This window comes from Tupaia chinensis, unplaced genomic scaffold (genome assembly GCF_000334495.1).
Source record: "Tupaia chinensis unplaced genomic scaffold, TupChi_1.0 Scaffold000369_1, whole genome shotgun sequence".
NCBI classification, from domain to species: Eukaryota; Metazoa; Chordata; class Mammalia; order Scandentia; family Tupaiidae; genus Tupaia; species Tupaia belangeri.
Window position 1 is genome coordinate 2,338,802 of NW_006159866.1, and position 14,834 is coordinate 2,353,635.

The window sequence follows — 14,834 nt, forward strand, 5'->3', positions numbered from 1 at the left end:
GCACATGCCCCGCCCCACCGCCTCTGTTCTTTCAGGCAGGAAGTGCTTGCTGACCCCTCAGAGCTTTCTGGAGCACAAGCGTATGCAGTGAGACCCTGGATGCAGGAGGGCAAGTGGTCCCCATGGGGAGGTTGGAGACACAGCGGAAGGCATGGGTCAGGACAGCAGGGCAGGGGGACAGCGGTGCCGAGTTTTCATTTAAGTCCCCACTCTGCCACCCTGCAGTCATGGGACTTTACCTCCACTCGCCTCTCCTTGGAGCGGTAGCCCCAGGACTGTGGACTCTGCAGAGAGCTCACACATGCCCAGCGTCACTGTGGCTGTCGGGTGGTGCAGCCTGCTGGGCAGACAGGAGCAGGCGGGCTTGGCTGCAGACAGCAGGCAGCGGTCACAGGCTTGAGTGAGCACGGCAGCTCTGGGGGCCCCGGGGGTGAGGGGCCGGGCCGTGGGGACCCCAGCAGGCTTGTCCTTGAGTCACTGTGGGGCTGAGCAGAGTTGAGACCTTCAGTGGGCCTGGGGGGCACAGACATTATTTTAATCTTACTCGTAAAACGTAATTGCTTTTTGTCGGCGGGTGTTCCTGGAGCCACCCTGTGAGATTGCTACCCCGGCTTCTCTGCTCCGGGAGACGCAGGGCGGCCCGCGCCACGCGGCATTAATACTCTGCAAATGCGATTTCATGGCCTGCAATGAGATTAGGGCCAGGGGCTCTGCTCTTGGTAGAGACAAGGCAGGCGTGTGGGTGAGGGTGGCCCACGCTGAGTGGGGGCATTGTGTGGGGGAGTGTCCCCGCATGGATAAGCAGCTTCCCTAGGCAGAACCCCTCACCCTGCCCTGCCCTGCTGGCTCGTCCTGGCAGCTCCTCTGCAGAGGCCCTGTCCTGTCCCCACCCGCTGACTGGCCACAGACGCCTGAACAGAGGAGGCTGCGGTGGAGAGCACAGGCTGCAGCAGAGCGCTGGGTCCCAACCCGGCTCCTCTGCTCCTGGCTCGGCCTTGGCCTTGTCATAAGGGGACTCAGTACCTGCCTCTGGGGTCGCGATGGCTGTGCTGACGGAGGGACAGACATAGCACAGTGACCAGCTCACTTCAGGGCTCCCTGGCTGTTAGCTGCTCTGATGAAGCTTGAACACACCAACTAGTCATGCCCTCGTGGGGAGAAGGCCGAGGACTGCTCTGGAGGAGGGACTGCCCCAGGCTGCAGTGGCGTGTCATCCCTCACCTGTTCTGCGGGCACCCACCTGGACCAACACTGAGCCAGGTAACAAGCTGGCCCTGGATGCCCACAGCTGCCATCGTGGTCCCCGTCCTCAGGGGAGGCAGGTCCAGAAAGGTCGAGAGTGGATCATGAGCCCTCCGGGGGAGGCCGCGGGCTGTGGCTCTGAGGCCCTGGTGATGCAGTTGCCGGTGGCTGTGCCATCTCTGTCTTGAAGAAGTACCATGAATTGTTCAGGCTGGGAGCTGAACAGTCTTGGCATTTGGGACACGTGTGAAGGCCCAGAGGCTCGAGTCCCTGCCTGTTCAGGCGCACTGCAGGTGCATGGTGAGGCTCAAGCGTGGGGGTGAGGCAGGGATCAGAGGGATGAGAAGAAGGGCCTGAGTGGGCCGACCAGGCCTGCAGGTGTCTCCCAGGAGCCAGGGGCTCTCCTGGGAGCAGTGGCCCACAGAAGGGTTTATCAGAGCAGAGAAGGTACTTGGGCAGTCACAGGCTGACAGGACATTGCTTTGCTGGGGAGGCATTGAGCCTGCTGTGTTCCCCCAGACCTTTCTGCCCTCCGAGTGGACCCCACCCACCCTGGGCAGGTACCGTCTCTGCCCCTGCTGGTGCAGGGAATGGAGGGTGGCTTCATCGTTACCCTTTTGTTCAGTGCTCTGTTAACAGGTTATTGATTTTTCAAAAGAAAAATGTCCAAAGCCACGTTGCATCTTTAGCAAAGAGGTTCCAGATCGACTGTGGGGCCTGGGCCACCCCAAACGAGAGCTCGGGTTACCAGGGCGGACAGGTGTCCTTCAGGAGGTGCTTGATAACCACGTTGCTGAGCCAACGGGAGCAAGTTATCCATGAAGAATGCCACCTTCTTTCTCCACCACCTGAATCCTCCCACTGCCAGACGGGACCACCGGGGCCCCATGTTGGCGCAAACCAAGCGAAAGCTCATGGCGGCTGCCCCCAGGCAGCAGGCACCCAGCTCTCTCTCTCGGCAGGCTCTCACCGAATCTCTCTGCAAGGAGCTGCTTGCAGAGCTGCTTGGTGTTGAGGATGTTGAGGTGCCGGGGGCCCCGTGGGCTGCCCACATGCATGCTGCAGTGCCCACAGAGGGCAAGTGGCAGGTGGAGCATGGAGACCCACTAAGGGAACTGCCTCCGTGGGCAGCTGTGGGGGGTCAAATCCCACGGAGGCTCAGCTCTCTCCCATGGCCCTGCCTCGTGAGCCCACTGAGTGAGGAGTCAGGGCTGTCACAGCAGCACGGGCGCAAGCAGGGGAGCTGCAGTCAAGGAAGTCTTCCTGGACGGAGGATCTCAAGCAAGCCCCTGGGGACAGGAGGACATTTCCAGCAAGGGGACCGCCTGGGGAAGATGTGGCCGTGGAATGACCTCAGAGGGGTGGGAGAGGGGCTTACGCTCTCGGAGGTGGCATGAGGGCTCACGCACTGAGCACGTGGAGACACAGGCTCACCCGTGGACGTGTCCCCTCTCCGGCCGGTTTCTGCAGGGGAGAGCTTGCCAAGTCCGAGGTGGCCGGCAGGCAGGAAGGGCATTCACGGCAGGCTCACCGCTGTGCTCAGTGCCTTCCCTGCACAGGCTCAGCCCACGGAGCAGCCCCGAAAAAATGAAGCTAAGAGAAGGTTAATGTTTTCCCCGAGATCACACAGCTATGAGCTGCCATTTGCTACAAAATCCCACTGCCAACACTTCCCACCTCTTCCCACTCAGCTGCCCAAAAGGAATGTGGAGAGTGGTGGAGGGTGGCACAGGACTGAGAGGGGAGGCAGCCAGGCCGGGGGCTCTGGGAGACAGACACGCTTCCTGCAACTCGCTGCATGGCTGCTTAGGCCCAAGAGCTGCCGCCCCAGAGCCCACGCCTGGGACGAAGACGAGGGAAGTGGTGGCTCCGAGCCACCTGTGCCTACGCAGACTGCTGCCCAGAGAGCCCAGCCCGACGTAGGGCAGGAAGCCAGACCCACCTTCCCTGAGCGCTGACTCAGGCCCAGCCACAGGACTCCCCCAGCACCCCCAGGGCTGTGGGCTCCCCCAGTGCCCCCGGCACTGCCCTGGCCAGCCCACCTCCCCCATGGCTGAGTTTAATCCCGGCCTGGCCTGACGATGCCTGACCCCCTCTCCTGGGGCAGGGACGGGGGCAGGGTTACCTATTAGCAGTGAGATTAACCTTTACCGTGCCCCACAGTGGGTCACCCTGAGTCATCAGAGCTCAGCCCGGGCCTGCCAGGAGCAGAGGGTTCCCCAGACACGTGGGCCGCCTGCTCTTTCCAGGATGCGGAGGCCGAGTGGCTGGGACTCAGGCCTCAGCTAGGCCTTCTCTCTCACTGGTGCAGAAGAAGCACCTGGGGGCTCAGGAGCCAGAGTCCTGGGGTCCTTGGTCCAGGCAGGACAGTCAGAGAGTCCTGCAGCTGCCAAGTGCACAGGCCCAGCACTCGAGCCAGCCGGCCTGGAACCAGCCCCATGGCTTCCTCTCTCCCCAGGCAGGGGAGACCACAGGACCAGGCTGTGACAGTGGAAAGCTCAGAGGCTGGGTAGCCAGCTGGTGAGAGCTGGAGGATGGCTGGGCAGGGGCTGGGGTGCAGGGCGGAGAGGTACTGACGTCGGGAGCAGGGCAAGCATAGCCCTGGGAACAAGTGCCCAGCTCCGGGCTTGCTCTTGGGCTCGGCGCAGGGCCCTGAGCAGGGGCAGCCCAGAAGGCCCCTGGGGATCCCAAGTCAGCGCTGGCTCCTCTCCCCAAGCCTACTACTTCCTGGGCTCTGCCAGCATTTGCAGTCTGGGGGGCCAGCCTTGGAGCCCCAGGAGTACCCCCTTGGTAGGCCTGGTGGGGAGAAAACCAGGAAGGGGTGTTTGGCCTCCACCCAGTGTCTGCACTGTCTGGTGAACTGGGCTAGCCCCTGCCACCTGATCAAAGGCAAGGCCTCAGGTTTTCTGTCTCTAGCTTGGGGAGAGCCACATCCTCTCTGCCTCCATGTGGGCGGAGGGAGAAGCCAGGAGGCCTCCGAGGAGGGGTAGGCTACTGCTTCCTGGCTGCCAGGGTGGTCCTGCTCTTGGGCCCCAAACCAAGACAACGGAAGAACCCAGGACAGGGACCAAGGCAGCCAGCCGGCCATGGAACGGAGTGTGGGGGCCGGCTGAACACCTGCACCCGCCCGGAAGCCCAGAGCCCTCCTTTTGTAGCCCAGGACTCCAGGCCACCCTTCAAGGCCTAGTCGAGGCCTCACTTCCCCAAGGAGGACACATCACTCTTCATTCCCCCATCTTGCCACACGAACAGCGCAGAGAGCAGGGCCTGGCGGGTGGGGAGAGCATGATAGGAAGGCGCTATGTTTGTGGTCTTCTGCCGTGGGTTCGGGATCGCTCAGCCCAGTATTCGGTCCCTACCCTAGGACTGTCCTTGGCCCATTTGTGCCTTGTTTAGTTACAGCACATTTTCCATAACACAGTGTGAGAATGCCATGACCGCCCGCCCTGAGCGGCAGGACGTTACCAGGGACAGCCCCACTGACCGCCCTCCCCACTGACCGCTGTCTGGCTTCCTACCTGCCCTCCGAGCAGAACCCATCCGTTGAGCTGCCTATTTTCTGTGACTGAGCAAAGGATGCTCTGGGCACTCAGACGGGGACGGCTGCAGGTTCTTCCGCAGAAGCAGCTGCTGGAACAGACACGCCGTGCTGCCTTGAGAGCAGCTTGTGGGTCTCCGCCTTCGAGGCAGCATGAGCGGCATGGCTGGGCGAGGGGCAGGCTTTGGCATGGCTGCTGGTGATCTGGTGGGTGCCAAGAGTGGCAAGCTCCCGGGGGTCAGACGCCCCGTCACTGCCTGTGGACAGGTTGCCCGCCGTGGCCCCGCCCTGTGACCTCACACAGTGTTGCCCAGGGGATCCAGCAGGGTGGGAAAGCTCACTGGTGTTCCAGGTCAGGGCAGAGAGAGGGCCAGCCTCTCCTCACCTTCCTGGGGCTGCTGCTGGTCAACTGCTTGCCCGCTGGCCATGGCCCAGATCCCCTGCAGCGAGCACACTGACCCTATACCATCCACACCCTGAAGGCTCCACGGTGCCCACGCCGGCTGTCTGGGTGGGACCGTGGCCTGATCACTCACCCACAGCAGGACTGGTCCCCAGGACTGAGAAACAAGGCCCAACACTCCTGCCCCAGAGAAGATGGGACAGAAAAGGAGAAAGGTGAGCCCGGGGGCGTGAGGCCTGGGGGCTCAGGCCAGGCTCCCAGGAGTTCGACCCCCTTCAAAGTCTCTTGTTTTGTTCTCTCCTAAATCATGACAGAAGCTTCCCCTCTCTGGGCCTCAGCTTGCACAGCTGTGAGGTGGGCGGTGAGGGGGTCCCTGTGGCTCTCCCTGGCCAGATGTTCTGGGCCATCGGACCACATGGGAGCAGGTGCGGTGTCTCATAGGTGGCACTGGTTCCGACTGCCCTTACCTGGCTTCTGCCCCCATGTTGCTGTGTCACTCAGGTTCAGAGAGCCCAGAGGTGGCCATCACCTTCTCTAAGAGCTCCCAAGGGAGCCCAGCCCTGCAGAGCCAGTCCCCACTGCCCTCACTTCTCCCAGCCCTGGCCTTGACCTTCTGAGACCCAGATCTCCTGCCCTAGGACAGGTCCCTGCCCTTGAGCTCCTGGAGAGACAAGGTTTCTGTCTATTTTGATCACTGCTACACCCCCAGCCTTCAGAACGCTGTCTGGCATGTAGTAAGCACTCAATAAAAAGCTACGGCAGAACAGCAGGGCCCTGCCAGGAGAGGACTGGAATCTCAGAGCAACAAAATGCAAACAGCTTACCTTCGGCTACTGGCAAGGCTGAGCCCTAGCCGACTGTCACTCACCCCAGGGACCAGACGAGGAAAGACTGAGAGCCGAGGCCCAGCGGGACAGCTAGCTGGTAGCACCCTGTTGGCAGTTACTTCTAAGCTGAATAGACCAAATGGCAGGGGTGCCCAGGCCCCTGGGATTCCACTTTATGGTCTTTGATTTTGATGCCTGCCTCCTCTGGAAGCCTCCTCCCAGAGGGACATATCCAGTACAGGTGCAGGCTGGCCTGGTCGGGGCTAGCTCCTGCCCTCCAGCCGTCAGGGGCCCGAGATGTAGGGGTTTCACCATCGCCCACGCGTGATCTGGCACACGCACTCTCTAATCCCTCCTAAATTCTCTGGTGCAGGCTGGGGTGGGGCCGGGGAGCATGTTGACTCTGCCGCAGGAACATCAGTGAGGGACAAGGGACAGATGCCTACAGATCCCCAGGAAGCAGGAAGGCAGAGGCAGAAGGTTAGCGTTGGGGCTCACCAGCCCCCCTCCCAGCCTTCCCCTCAGCCCCAGGTCTCCCTGGCCCCAGGCCCAGCCTGCCTCGAGGGCACATGCCTACGAGCCTCACCAGGAGGCAGCAGCCTGGCAGCTGGCCTCAGGCCCAGGGCGATGCAGAACAGTTCAGCCCTCCTTCAAGCTGTATTTCCCAGCAGGTGCCAGGGAGGCATGGGGAAGGCAGAACAGCAGGGGCGCCTCCCGGCCTGGCTGCGGTTGCCTGCTTGGGCTCCAGGGCACCCTTAGACAATGGCCCTGCAGCTGGGTCGGGCCTCCGTGACCCTGGGGATCTCAGGACCAGCCTGTGCCCTCTCAGCTGAGAAGGGACCAGATTCCGGTGGGAAGTGTCAGTCAGCACTCACCATTGGGAAGATTGAGTCACAAACTATTCCAGATGGTTCCTTTGATGGGGGGGGGGGCGGGGGGTGCGCTTGGGGCCCGGGCATGTGCAAAAAAAAAAAAAATATTTGCCAGAGGTTTCCTTGGGGGGGGGGGGGGAGGGGACAGGACTGAGGCTCAGAGAAGTGTCACAGAGAGTTGACTGCAGAATGGCTGAAACCTGAGTTCCTCGACCCCCGACCCCCGGTTGCCTGGCTCCTCTATGCCACCAAACCTAGTAGCAGATTGGTGTGCAGGAGGGTCCCCACTGGGAAGGAAGCAGCCAGGCTGCACGGGAGGGGCTCTTTGTGACTGCTCTTCCCTCACTCGCCTGGCAGGGGATGGGGACAGGATGGGCCACTCATCAACACTTCTGTAGATGGCAGCTGGGCCTGCTGGGTCCTGAGGACAGGGCAGTGCCCTCACAGTCCTCCCCTCTGTGAGGCTGGGGAGGGGGGTGTTCTCACCTCCTAATTAGTCACCTTGTTAGGGAGGACCCCATCCTGCCCCAGCAAGCCGAAGGGAGGCGGCAAGCAGCCAGATGGGTGCCAGGAGATCCAGGCATCTGGGGGAGAGCAGTGCAAGTGAGGGACAGCCAGGGAGTGGGCAGGAGGGGCCTGGAGGATGAGAACCCTAGAAGGCCCTTCCAGCTGGAAGGGGTGAGAGAGGGAACCCACGGACAAGGCAGGGTCAGTGTCCTGGGCCAGATCATTCAGGGCTTCAGGGGCCCCAGGGTAAGGCTGAGAAAAACAGTCAGCTACTGCAAGGGTCTGAGCAGAGGAGCAGTATTTTTCTTTTTAATTTGTAGCAGAGAGACAGAAAGAGAGGGAAAGTGAGAAATCAGCCCCCAGGGAGATGGCCACGTGCAATCCCTTCTCCTCCAGTCTCCTCTCAGGAGTTTGGGCATGCACACATGTGATTTTTAGGCCACTGGGTCCAGGATTTGAACCCCACAGCTGGCCATGTGGGATCCAGTGCCTTCCCCGCCAGGCCACGGCTGCCCGAGGAGTGGCGCTTACATGTGTAAAGGAGGGGCTGCTGGGTGAGATGGCGGGGAGGGAAATCGGATGCAGCAGGGAAGCAGAGGTGGCTGGTGTGGCAGGAGGTGTCTCCGCCTCACGTGCTGGAAGGGGAGATGGTGTGAGGGTCAGCTTCTGGACATGGGCCGGGCTTTCAGGGGCTTCAGGGAGGGCTCCCATGTCTGGGGCTTGCGTGCCACAAGAATCAATGGCGGGAAGAGAGGTCAGAAGAACAGGCAAGCATGTGGCCTTCAGCCTGCCAGCCGTGAGGTGCCAGCAGGCCTCCGGGGAGTGACCAGGACTGGGGACAGCCCAGGGCTCCTTCTAGGTTGCTCCACACCACCATTGCCAAGTAATGTCCCTAAGAGTCCCCAAGCTGGGCAGAGCCTCAGCACCCGCCCTCCTCTTCCCTCTGCCCCATGAGCCTGGAGGGGGGCTGTGCCCAGGACCCCCGGGCTCAAGGCGGAGCAGGGTGGGGCCGGACAGGCTGTCCCAACCCATCCCTTATCCTCCATGCTCCTCGTCAGGGAAACCGACACTGGGTGCGGCTGGCTTCTTCTACCCCTAAGGCCTCCTCTTCCCAGCTGCCTTCCCCGGCTGCCCCGGCCAGCCATGGCGTCTGTCTCCTCCCAGCAACTCCTTCAGCTGTGGAGCTGCTGAGGCAGGCCCAGCCCACCATCCTGCTCCTCAGGGCTCCTTGGGAGAAGGCAGACCAGGCGTCTGGGACCGTCACACTCACCACCTGCACCATGTGTGGAGTGACTCAGTGGTGTGCACCGGCTCACGAAGTGTGCTGTGTCATGTGAGGAGGGGCTGAGGGACAGGCAGACGGGGCATGGATACAGGAGAGAGCAGGTGGCCCATTGCCGGGACCAGCTTTGGGGATTACGGGCCAGAGGTGAGACTGGACTCAGAGTCGGGGAGCCTGTGTCACTGTGCAGGAAGCGACGGGCCTGAGACTAGGGGAGCTGGGGGACAGGGATCGGGGGGAAATGGGGTCAACTGCCTATAGTTCCAGACAGTGGGAGACTCACTTGGAGGGAACTGTGAGGCGGGCTGGAGATTTTGGGGTGGCAGTGCAGGGGTGCCACACTGTAAGAGGCCACTTAGCCCTGGCTCTCCCTGCAGGTCGCTGAAGGCCCCAAGGACTCCCTGGACAGCTCCCAGGGCACGGAGCCTGAAACCAGCCACCTGTCTGCCCCTAACAAGGAGACCATTGTGGTCACTCTCCACGGGGCCACCAACCTGCCCACCTCCAGCGATGGTGCCCAGCCGTGGCCCTATGTGGTGGTGTGAGTGGCGGGGCACAGGGGGGTGGGGGTAGGGACTATGAGATTTGTGGGACACAAGCACCCCAGGTGAAGGATGGGGAGTCCCAGAGGGGAGGAGCCCCGTGGGAGTTGTGGGGGACTGTGGGCTCTGCAGATGGGGGACCTGACCTCATCCCTTCTCACCAGGGCTGGGAAGGAAGGGCCACACCCCCATGATCCCACCACCTGGGGAGGGGCCACAGCTCAGCCTGAGAAGGGCAGGGCCTCGGGGGGTGACTTCAGGATGGCAGGACAGGTCTGCCTCTCCTGGCCTCTGGGTGCACCCTCCACTTGCCCGCCCTGGAAGTGTCCTCACAACACCCCCCGCCCCCACCCCGCCCGGTCCCTCTCCAGTCCTTTCCCTCAGAGGCATCCCTATTCTGGTCCTTTGATGCCCTGCGCGTCCCCCACCCCGGCCGCTGCTCTCACGCACTTCTCTAGCCTCGTACCTGAGGCCCGCTGTGCTGTCTGCTGCTCACCTCATGTCCTCGCTCCTCCCAGGAGGGCACTGGGACAGTCTCCATGTAGTCCCCCTGCTCTGGGGACGCTGGACTTCGGCTCTGTCTTCGTTGAAAATGCCACAGTGGTCCAGGCCTGCCCCCCACCAAGTTTGTGGCCCCTCAGTTCCTTCCCAGCCGCCATAGCCTCCCACAAAGCTCCCGTCACCCCCTCCTCCCTCAGTTCCTTCCCAGCAGCCATAGCCTCCCACAAAGCTCCCGTCACCCCCTCCTCCACAAATGCATCATTTAGTTCCTGCCTGTACGCCTGCCCCAGCCCTCTCAGCAAAACCTGCTAAAATCCCACCTTCAAAACCTTGTTTATGAAACCTCCTCCTCCGGGCAGTCACCAGAATTGGCCTCTTCTTCCTCTGGCCCTGAAGTAGGGACAGGCAATACCAACCTGAAACATTTCTTATAAATACAGCTTTCGTGCCCCTCTTCTGTCTGTAAACGGGGGCTCCTCAGGACAGATCCCAGGTCTGCTTTTCCATTTCCCCGACAATGCCCCTCCGTGAGGTGCAGATTCAGGGCCTGGGGAGTGACAGAGGCAAACGCTGGTTACTATGGCAACAAGACCCAGCACCCCCACCGGACAGGGAGGGAAGAGAAGCCATGCTGGGGGACAACAGGTGAATGCTCGCTCCTGAGTCCTCTCTTTCCCCAACTCCATTTCCGCTGACAGAGGACAGGTGGCGAGAGCAGAGAGCTGCTTGGCAGGGAGGCTGGTTTCTAGCAGGATCTGCCTTCTCCCCTCAGTTATTTCCATAAACCAATTATCACCGATCATCTCCGGAGACTGAGGGCTTGCCTGTCACCAATCCAGCCTGGGCTCGGGGTGGGGAGCTGGGTGGCCTCCTTGTGCTTGGCAGGCACTGAGACCCACGCAGTCACCCCGTTGCCATGGGAACCCACTGCAAGGGAGTGGGGGGAGCCTGGGTGGGGGAGTGGAGAGCCGGGCATGCCCTAGTCTCTGCTCCTGTTTTCCCAGTGGTTTCTGCAGGACTACGGGGCGGCATGAGGGTGAGGGCAGAGGACGCAGGGAACAGGGAGAGGTGACCGCAGGCTACCTTTCTCCATGCCGCGCAGGCCTGCAGTCCCACACCCAGAGCTGCCACCAGCTCACAGAAGTGCTAATGTGATGATGCACATGGTAGGGGAAAGGGGGCTTCTGAGAATGAAGGCCCCACTGCGGGACCTGAAGCCCCCAACCCCAGGCAGGAGCCCCTCGGGAGGACCCAGATACTCAGGAGCCCTAGACCCGGCACAGATTGGATGTTCCCACTGTAGATACACAGTAGCACAGCATACGAGGCAGAGGAAAGTCTGCTAAAGTTTTCATTTTGCTCATGATAAGTATTTCAGCGCTTTACAAAATACTTATTTATTCATGAGACTTAACTGTAAGACAAGTAACCATAAAACTCTTATTTATTCATGAGACTTAACTGTAAGACATGTAACCATAAAACTCTTAGGAGAACGAAGGAAAAAGGTTCTTTACATTGGTTGGCCACCTGGGAGTGTCCAGCGCCGCAGCCACCATGTGACCTGCTGGTCCCCATCCATGGCACCTGCTTTGTTCGTCACTACGACCCTAACAATACGTACAGTCTGGAACGCAGGAGACGTCAGCAAGCAGTTAGCAGTGAGCAGGCAGATGGCTGAATCTGGCCCAGTCCTGGCTCGCCGTGATGGGGACTGAGGCCTGAACGCTCGTGGGGAGCCTGCCTCGTCAGGTTGTAGAGAGGGTAGAGCTGGCAGCGGGAGGGCTGACAGGGAGAGCCGTGCACAGCCCTAGGACTCCCTGTGGGCCCATGACACCATAGAAGTGGCCACAGAGCAGCAGGAGGAAGCCAGACTGAGAGCTGGAAGACCCGGAGCCTGATCACTGGCTCTGACTGCTGGGTGACCTCGGGCTAGTCCCTGCCACCCCCGAGCCTCAGTCTTCCACACCAGGGCATACACTTTGACTCAGAGCTATGGCAGGACCGGCACCCCGGCTCAGGCTCTGGCCCCAGAAAGATCTTGGTTCTTTAGAGGCAACAGGAGCCCCAGCTGTGCCACCAAGAGAGTTCACAGCCAAGTCTGTAGGGCCAGAGCCCAGGCCCAGGCTCTCCCTGATCAGTCGAGGCCTGGCTTAAGACTCTGGGGCCTGAGCGGTGCCCAGCACCTGTCTCCAGCCTGGCACCAAGAGGCCTGCCAGTCAGAGCCCAGCAGGGAGAGGAAGGCAGTGACTGACAGGGCGGGGTACCCCAGTGGGCAGGATGAGGCACAGAGGCCTGCCAGGAGATGGCTGTGGGGTTCTGACCCTCGGCCAGTGGCCGCATGGCAGGGCTGCAGAGTTGGCAGTGGCTTCTTTGGCCGCCTGCTGCCCAGAACTAACAAGTGGGGACAGAGCCAGTCCTGGTAGTAACGGCTGCTTCTGCGCACATGTGAGGCAGGCTGGACTTGGGCGGGAGGGCAGGGTGTGGATCGCTGTCAGGTCAGCATTGTGCTTAGAGAGCTTCGTGTTCTGGATAAACCTGAGGGCCCTGACCCTGACCCCACACTGAACTTGACCTTGTTCACAGACAGCTTTGACCTCTGTGACTAATTGGAGAACGTCTTAATTGCAGGACAATTAGGGCAACTAGGTAGCCTCATGGTTAAGGGAGCTGGATCCCACATAGCTGACTGCAGTTCGAATCCCAGCACCAACGGTTTGAAAGACACCAGGCGTGTGTGTGTACGTGCGTGCCCCAAACCCCTGCAGGATGGAGAAATGGAGGACAAGGGGCTGCGGCATAACCGTGCATCACATTGGGGTGCTTACTTACTCTTTCTCCTCTCTCTGCCTATCTCTAACAAATGAAATGTCTTCTGGCAATTAAAAATCACAAAGTAGGACAATTATTAAGCTCGTGATGAGAGGGAGGTTAAACAAGATTGTACTTACCAAGGGCCGACCAGCTCCTGGCAATATGCTGAGTGTGGGTTTCATGTAACTCGTCACTGGTCCCGAGTGAGGTGCAATGCGACCCCAGCTTATGGGTCAGGCTCCTGAGGCTCAGAGCATTTTCCTTATTTGCCCAAGATCACCAAACTAGTGAGGACGCAGGATTCTGAACCCTAAAGCTCTTTGCACCCTTCCTGGCTCTCTCTTAGAAGGGAGTCACCCAGACCTCCAGCACCAACTAGTCTAGAGACCTCCTGGGTCTGGGCGCCCCCTCCTCTCTGTCTGCCTGTGGGCCTCCATACAGAGGCCCTGAAGCCTAGGGTCTGGGCAAGACAGGTAGACACTAGCAGGACTCACAAGTGACTGGCTGGTTGGTCTTGGCATCCCGAGCTTGGGCTCAGCAAAAATAACAATGACACAGTGACAGTGACTGTCATGGGTCAATCCCAGGAGTAAAGTGGTTGACCATGCCCCACTCTGAGCTCCCTGGAAGCTTGATACTCCACGGACTTTGAGAGGGAGCCACCTGGGAGGCCTGTGCTTTGTCCCCATGTGACAGCTGAGAGCCCAAGGCCCCAAGACCCCGGGCAGGGAAGGGACTGATCTGGGTTACATGGGTGGCCAGGGAGTTGGAGTGCATGAAGAGACTTTCCTGTCCGGATGCCAGCCCCGCTCCGCTCCACTCCCTTCTCTTCCAGTAGGATACCTCTGGGAAAAGACACAGGGCTGGCACAGCCCCCAGGGAAGCTTGGATGTTCACTGACCTGCTGCCCCGGCCCCAGCCTAGCCTGCAGCCAGATCTTCTGCCTCCTCATAGGACAACAGTCCCGCAAGGAACACTGTCCCTTATAATTTTTGCTGTGAGAATGTCGTGAACCCCCAGAGCTGGAAACAGCTGGCATCAATGGCTAAAGGGGGGCTGGCCTGAGACCCTCAGCCAGGCCCAAACTGCAGGGACTGCAAACATTCCCATCACCCCTGCTTCGAGCCCCTGCCGTCTTCTCAGGCCTGCAGACCCAGGAACTCAGGTCTCCTCCGGGGCTCCCAGGGATAGCCAAGAGAAGCGCGAGTGCTCTAGAGTCTGGGCAGTGAGGCAGCCCAGTCTCCCCGTGTCCTCTAGCCGTGCTCCAATGGCCTCCTCAGCCTCAGCCTCGCCTGTGCCTGAGCACGGCTGAGCAGCTGGGACCTTGCTGCCTTCCAGGCTCGTCTGGCTTCCTTCTGCCCCAGCCTGGCCCCCCTGAGCTTCAGGCCCAAGTCATGAGTCCTAGCTCTAACTGAAGTGCAAGAGAGGCCTCCGGGCAGGGGCTGGGGCTGGGGCTCTGGCTCCCAGTGCAGCTGTCTGTCCTTGCACTGTCCCTGTTTCTGTCATTCCCATCCTGCCATTAGCAGCTGCCATCTGCCGGAGCTACCCAGGGATGCCTTTGGAGCCCAAGCCAGTTACATAGATCTGAAGTCTGTAGGCATGGGATGCGATAGAGAAGCCACCAGCAGACCAGAGATCATGTGGGCAGTCAGAGGAGCAGCCTCTGGTCCCTTCCTGAGGTCTGAAGAAATCCAAGCCATGGCCAGACCTGCCCAGGGCTTCCCACCCAGGCCTGCCCCTTGCCATGGGGGTTGTGATTCCACCCATGGGCTGTGCTGTTGACTGACAGGTAGACCCTCTTTTCCTGCCTATGAAGATGGCTTCCCAGGACAGTGCACAGGGCTGACACGTGGAACAGGTGGGGCTCTTCGTGGCTGCACTATCTGCAGCCTCATACCAAAAGGAAAAAAAAAATGTCCCCTCCCAGGAAAGGTGGAGGTGGAAGGTGTGACTGTGTCCACACCAGGGCTTGAGTCTTACTTTGCCCCAGTCAGGAAACTGAGCTGTGGTTTTCTCCGGGGTCACGTGGAAAAGACACCCCTGCCCTGCCCATCCCTGGAGTGGCATGGTGGGGTGGGGGATGCATGTCGACAATGAGGGGCCCCAGGAAAGGCAGGTTTGGGCTGGGCGGGGAGCAGCTCCAGCTGCAGGGGTAGGTGCCCCTCTTGCAGGTGCCCCACTCGGTGCTCCTGGGAACCGCCCTTGGTGTTCCCAGGGCAGTCCCACACCCTATGGGCACGTGCAGGGAAGAGAGCAGGCCGGGTGTGCCCTCCTCGTTGCAGAGCTGCAGCCCATCCTCTGTGCAG

General features: G+C 60.7%; 1 protein-coding gene and 2 long non-coding RNA genes across 7 annotated transcripts in view; 1 reads left to right on the forward strand and 2 right to left on the reverse strand.

Annotated features, from left to right (window-relative positions):
* LOC102480012 (uncharacterized) overlaps positions 1-5,042 on the reverse strand; it is a 6,736-nt gene extending 1,694 nt beyond the window's left edge. The window contains exons 1-2 of the long non-coding RNA XR_001370736.1: positions 4,761-5,042; positions 240-485 (exon numbers count right to left, since the gene is read on the reverse strand). This is a non-coding gene — a long non-coding RNA (uncharacterized LOC102480012). The remainder of the gene's footprint in view (positions 1-239; positions 486-4,760) is intronic.
* Positions 5,043-5,224: 182 nt separating this feature from the next.
* CCDC33 (coiled-coil domain containing 33) overlaps positions 5,225-14,834 on the forward strand; it is a 68,456-nt gene continuing 58,846 nt past the window's right edge. For 4 of the 5 annotated variants that reach the window (XM_006153368.1, XM_006153371.1, XM_006153369.1 and 1 more), the window contains exons 1-3: positions 5,225-5,398; positions 8,612-8,818; positions 9,049-9,212. In XM_006153368.1, coding sequence (XP_006153430.1) covers positions 8,756-8,818; positions 9,049-9,212 — 227 coding nt within the window. In that variant the 5' untranslated portion in view covers positions 5,225-5,398; positions 8,612-8,755. The remainder of the gene's footprint in view (positions 5,399-8,611; positions 8,819-9,048; positions 9,213-14,834) is intronic. The other variant, XM_006153370.1, reaches the window with a different exon arrangement.
* On the reverse strand, positions 7,864-10,251 carry LOC102478183 (uncharacterized). Its single transcript, XR_335262.3, has 3 exons — positions 10,035-10,251; positions 9,710-9,824; positions 7,864-8,024 (listed from the first exon to the last, which is right to left on the reverse strand). It is a non-coding gene; the product is annotated as an uncharacterized LOC102478183 (long non-coding RNA).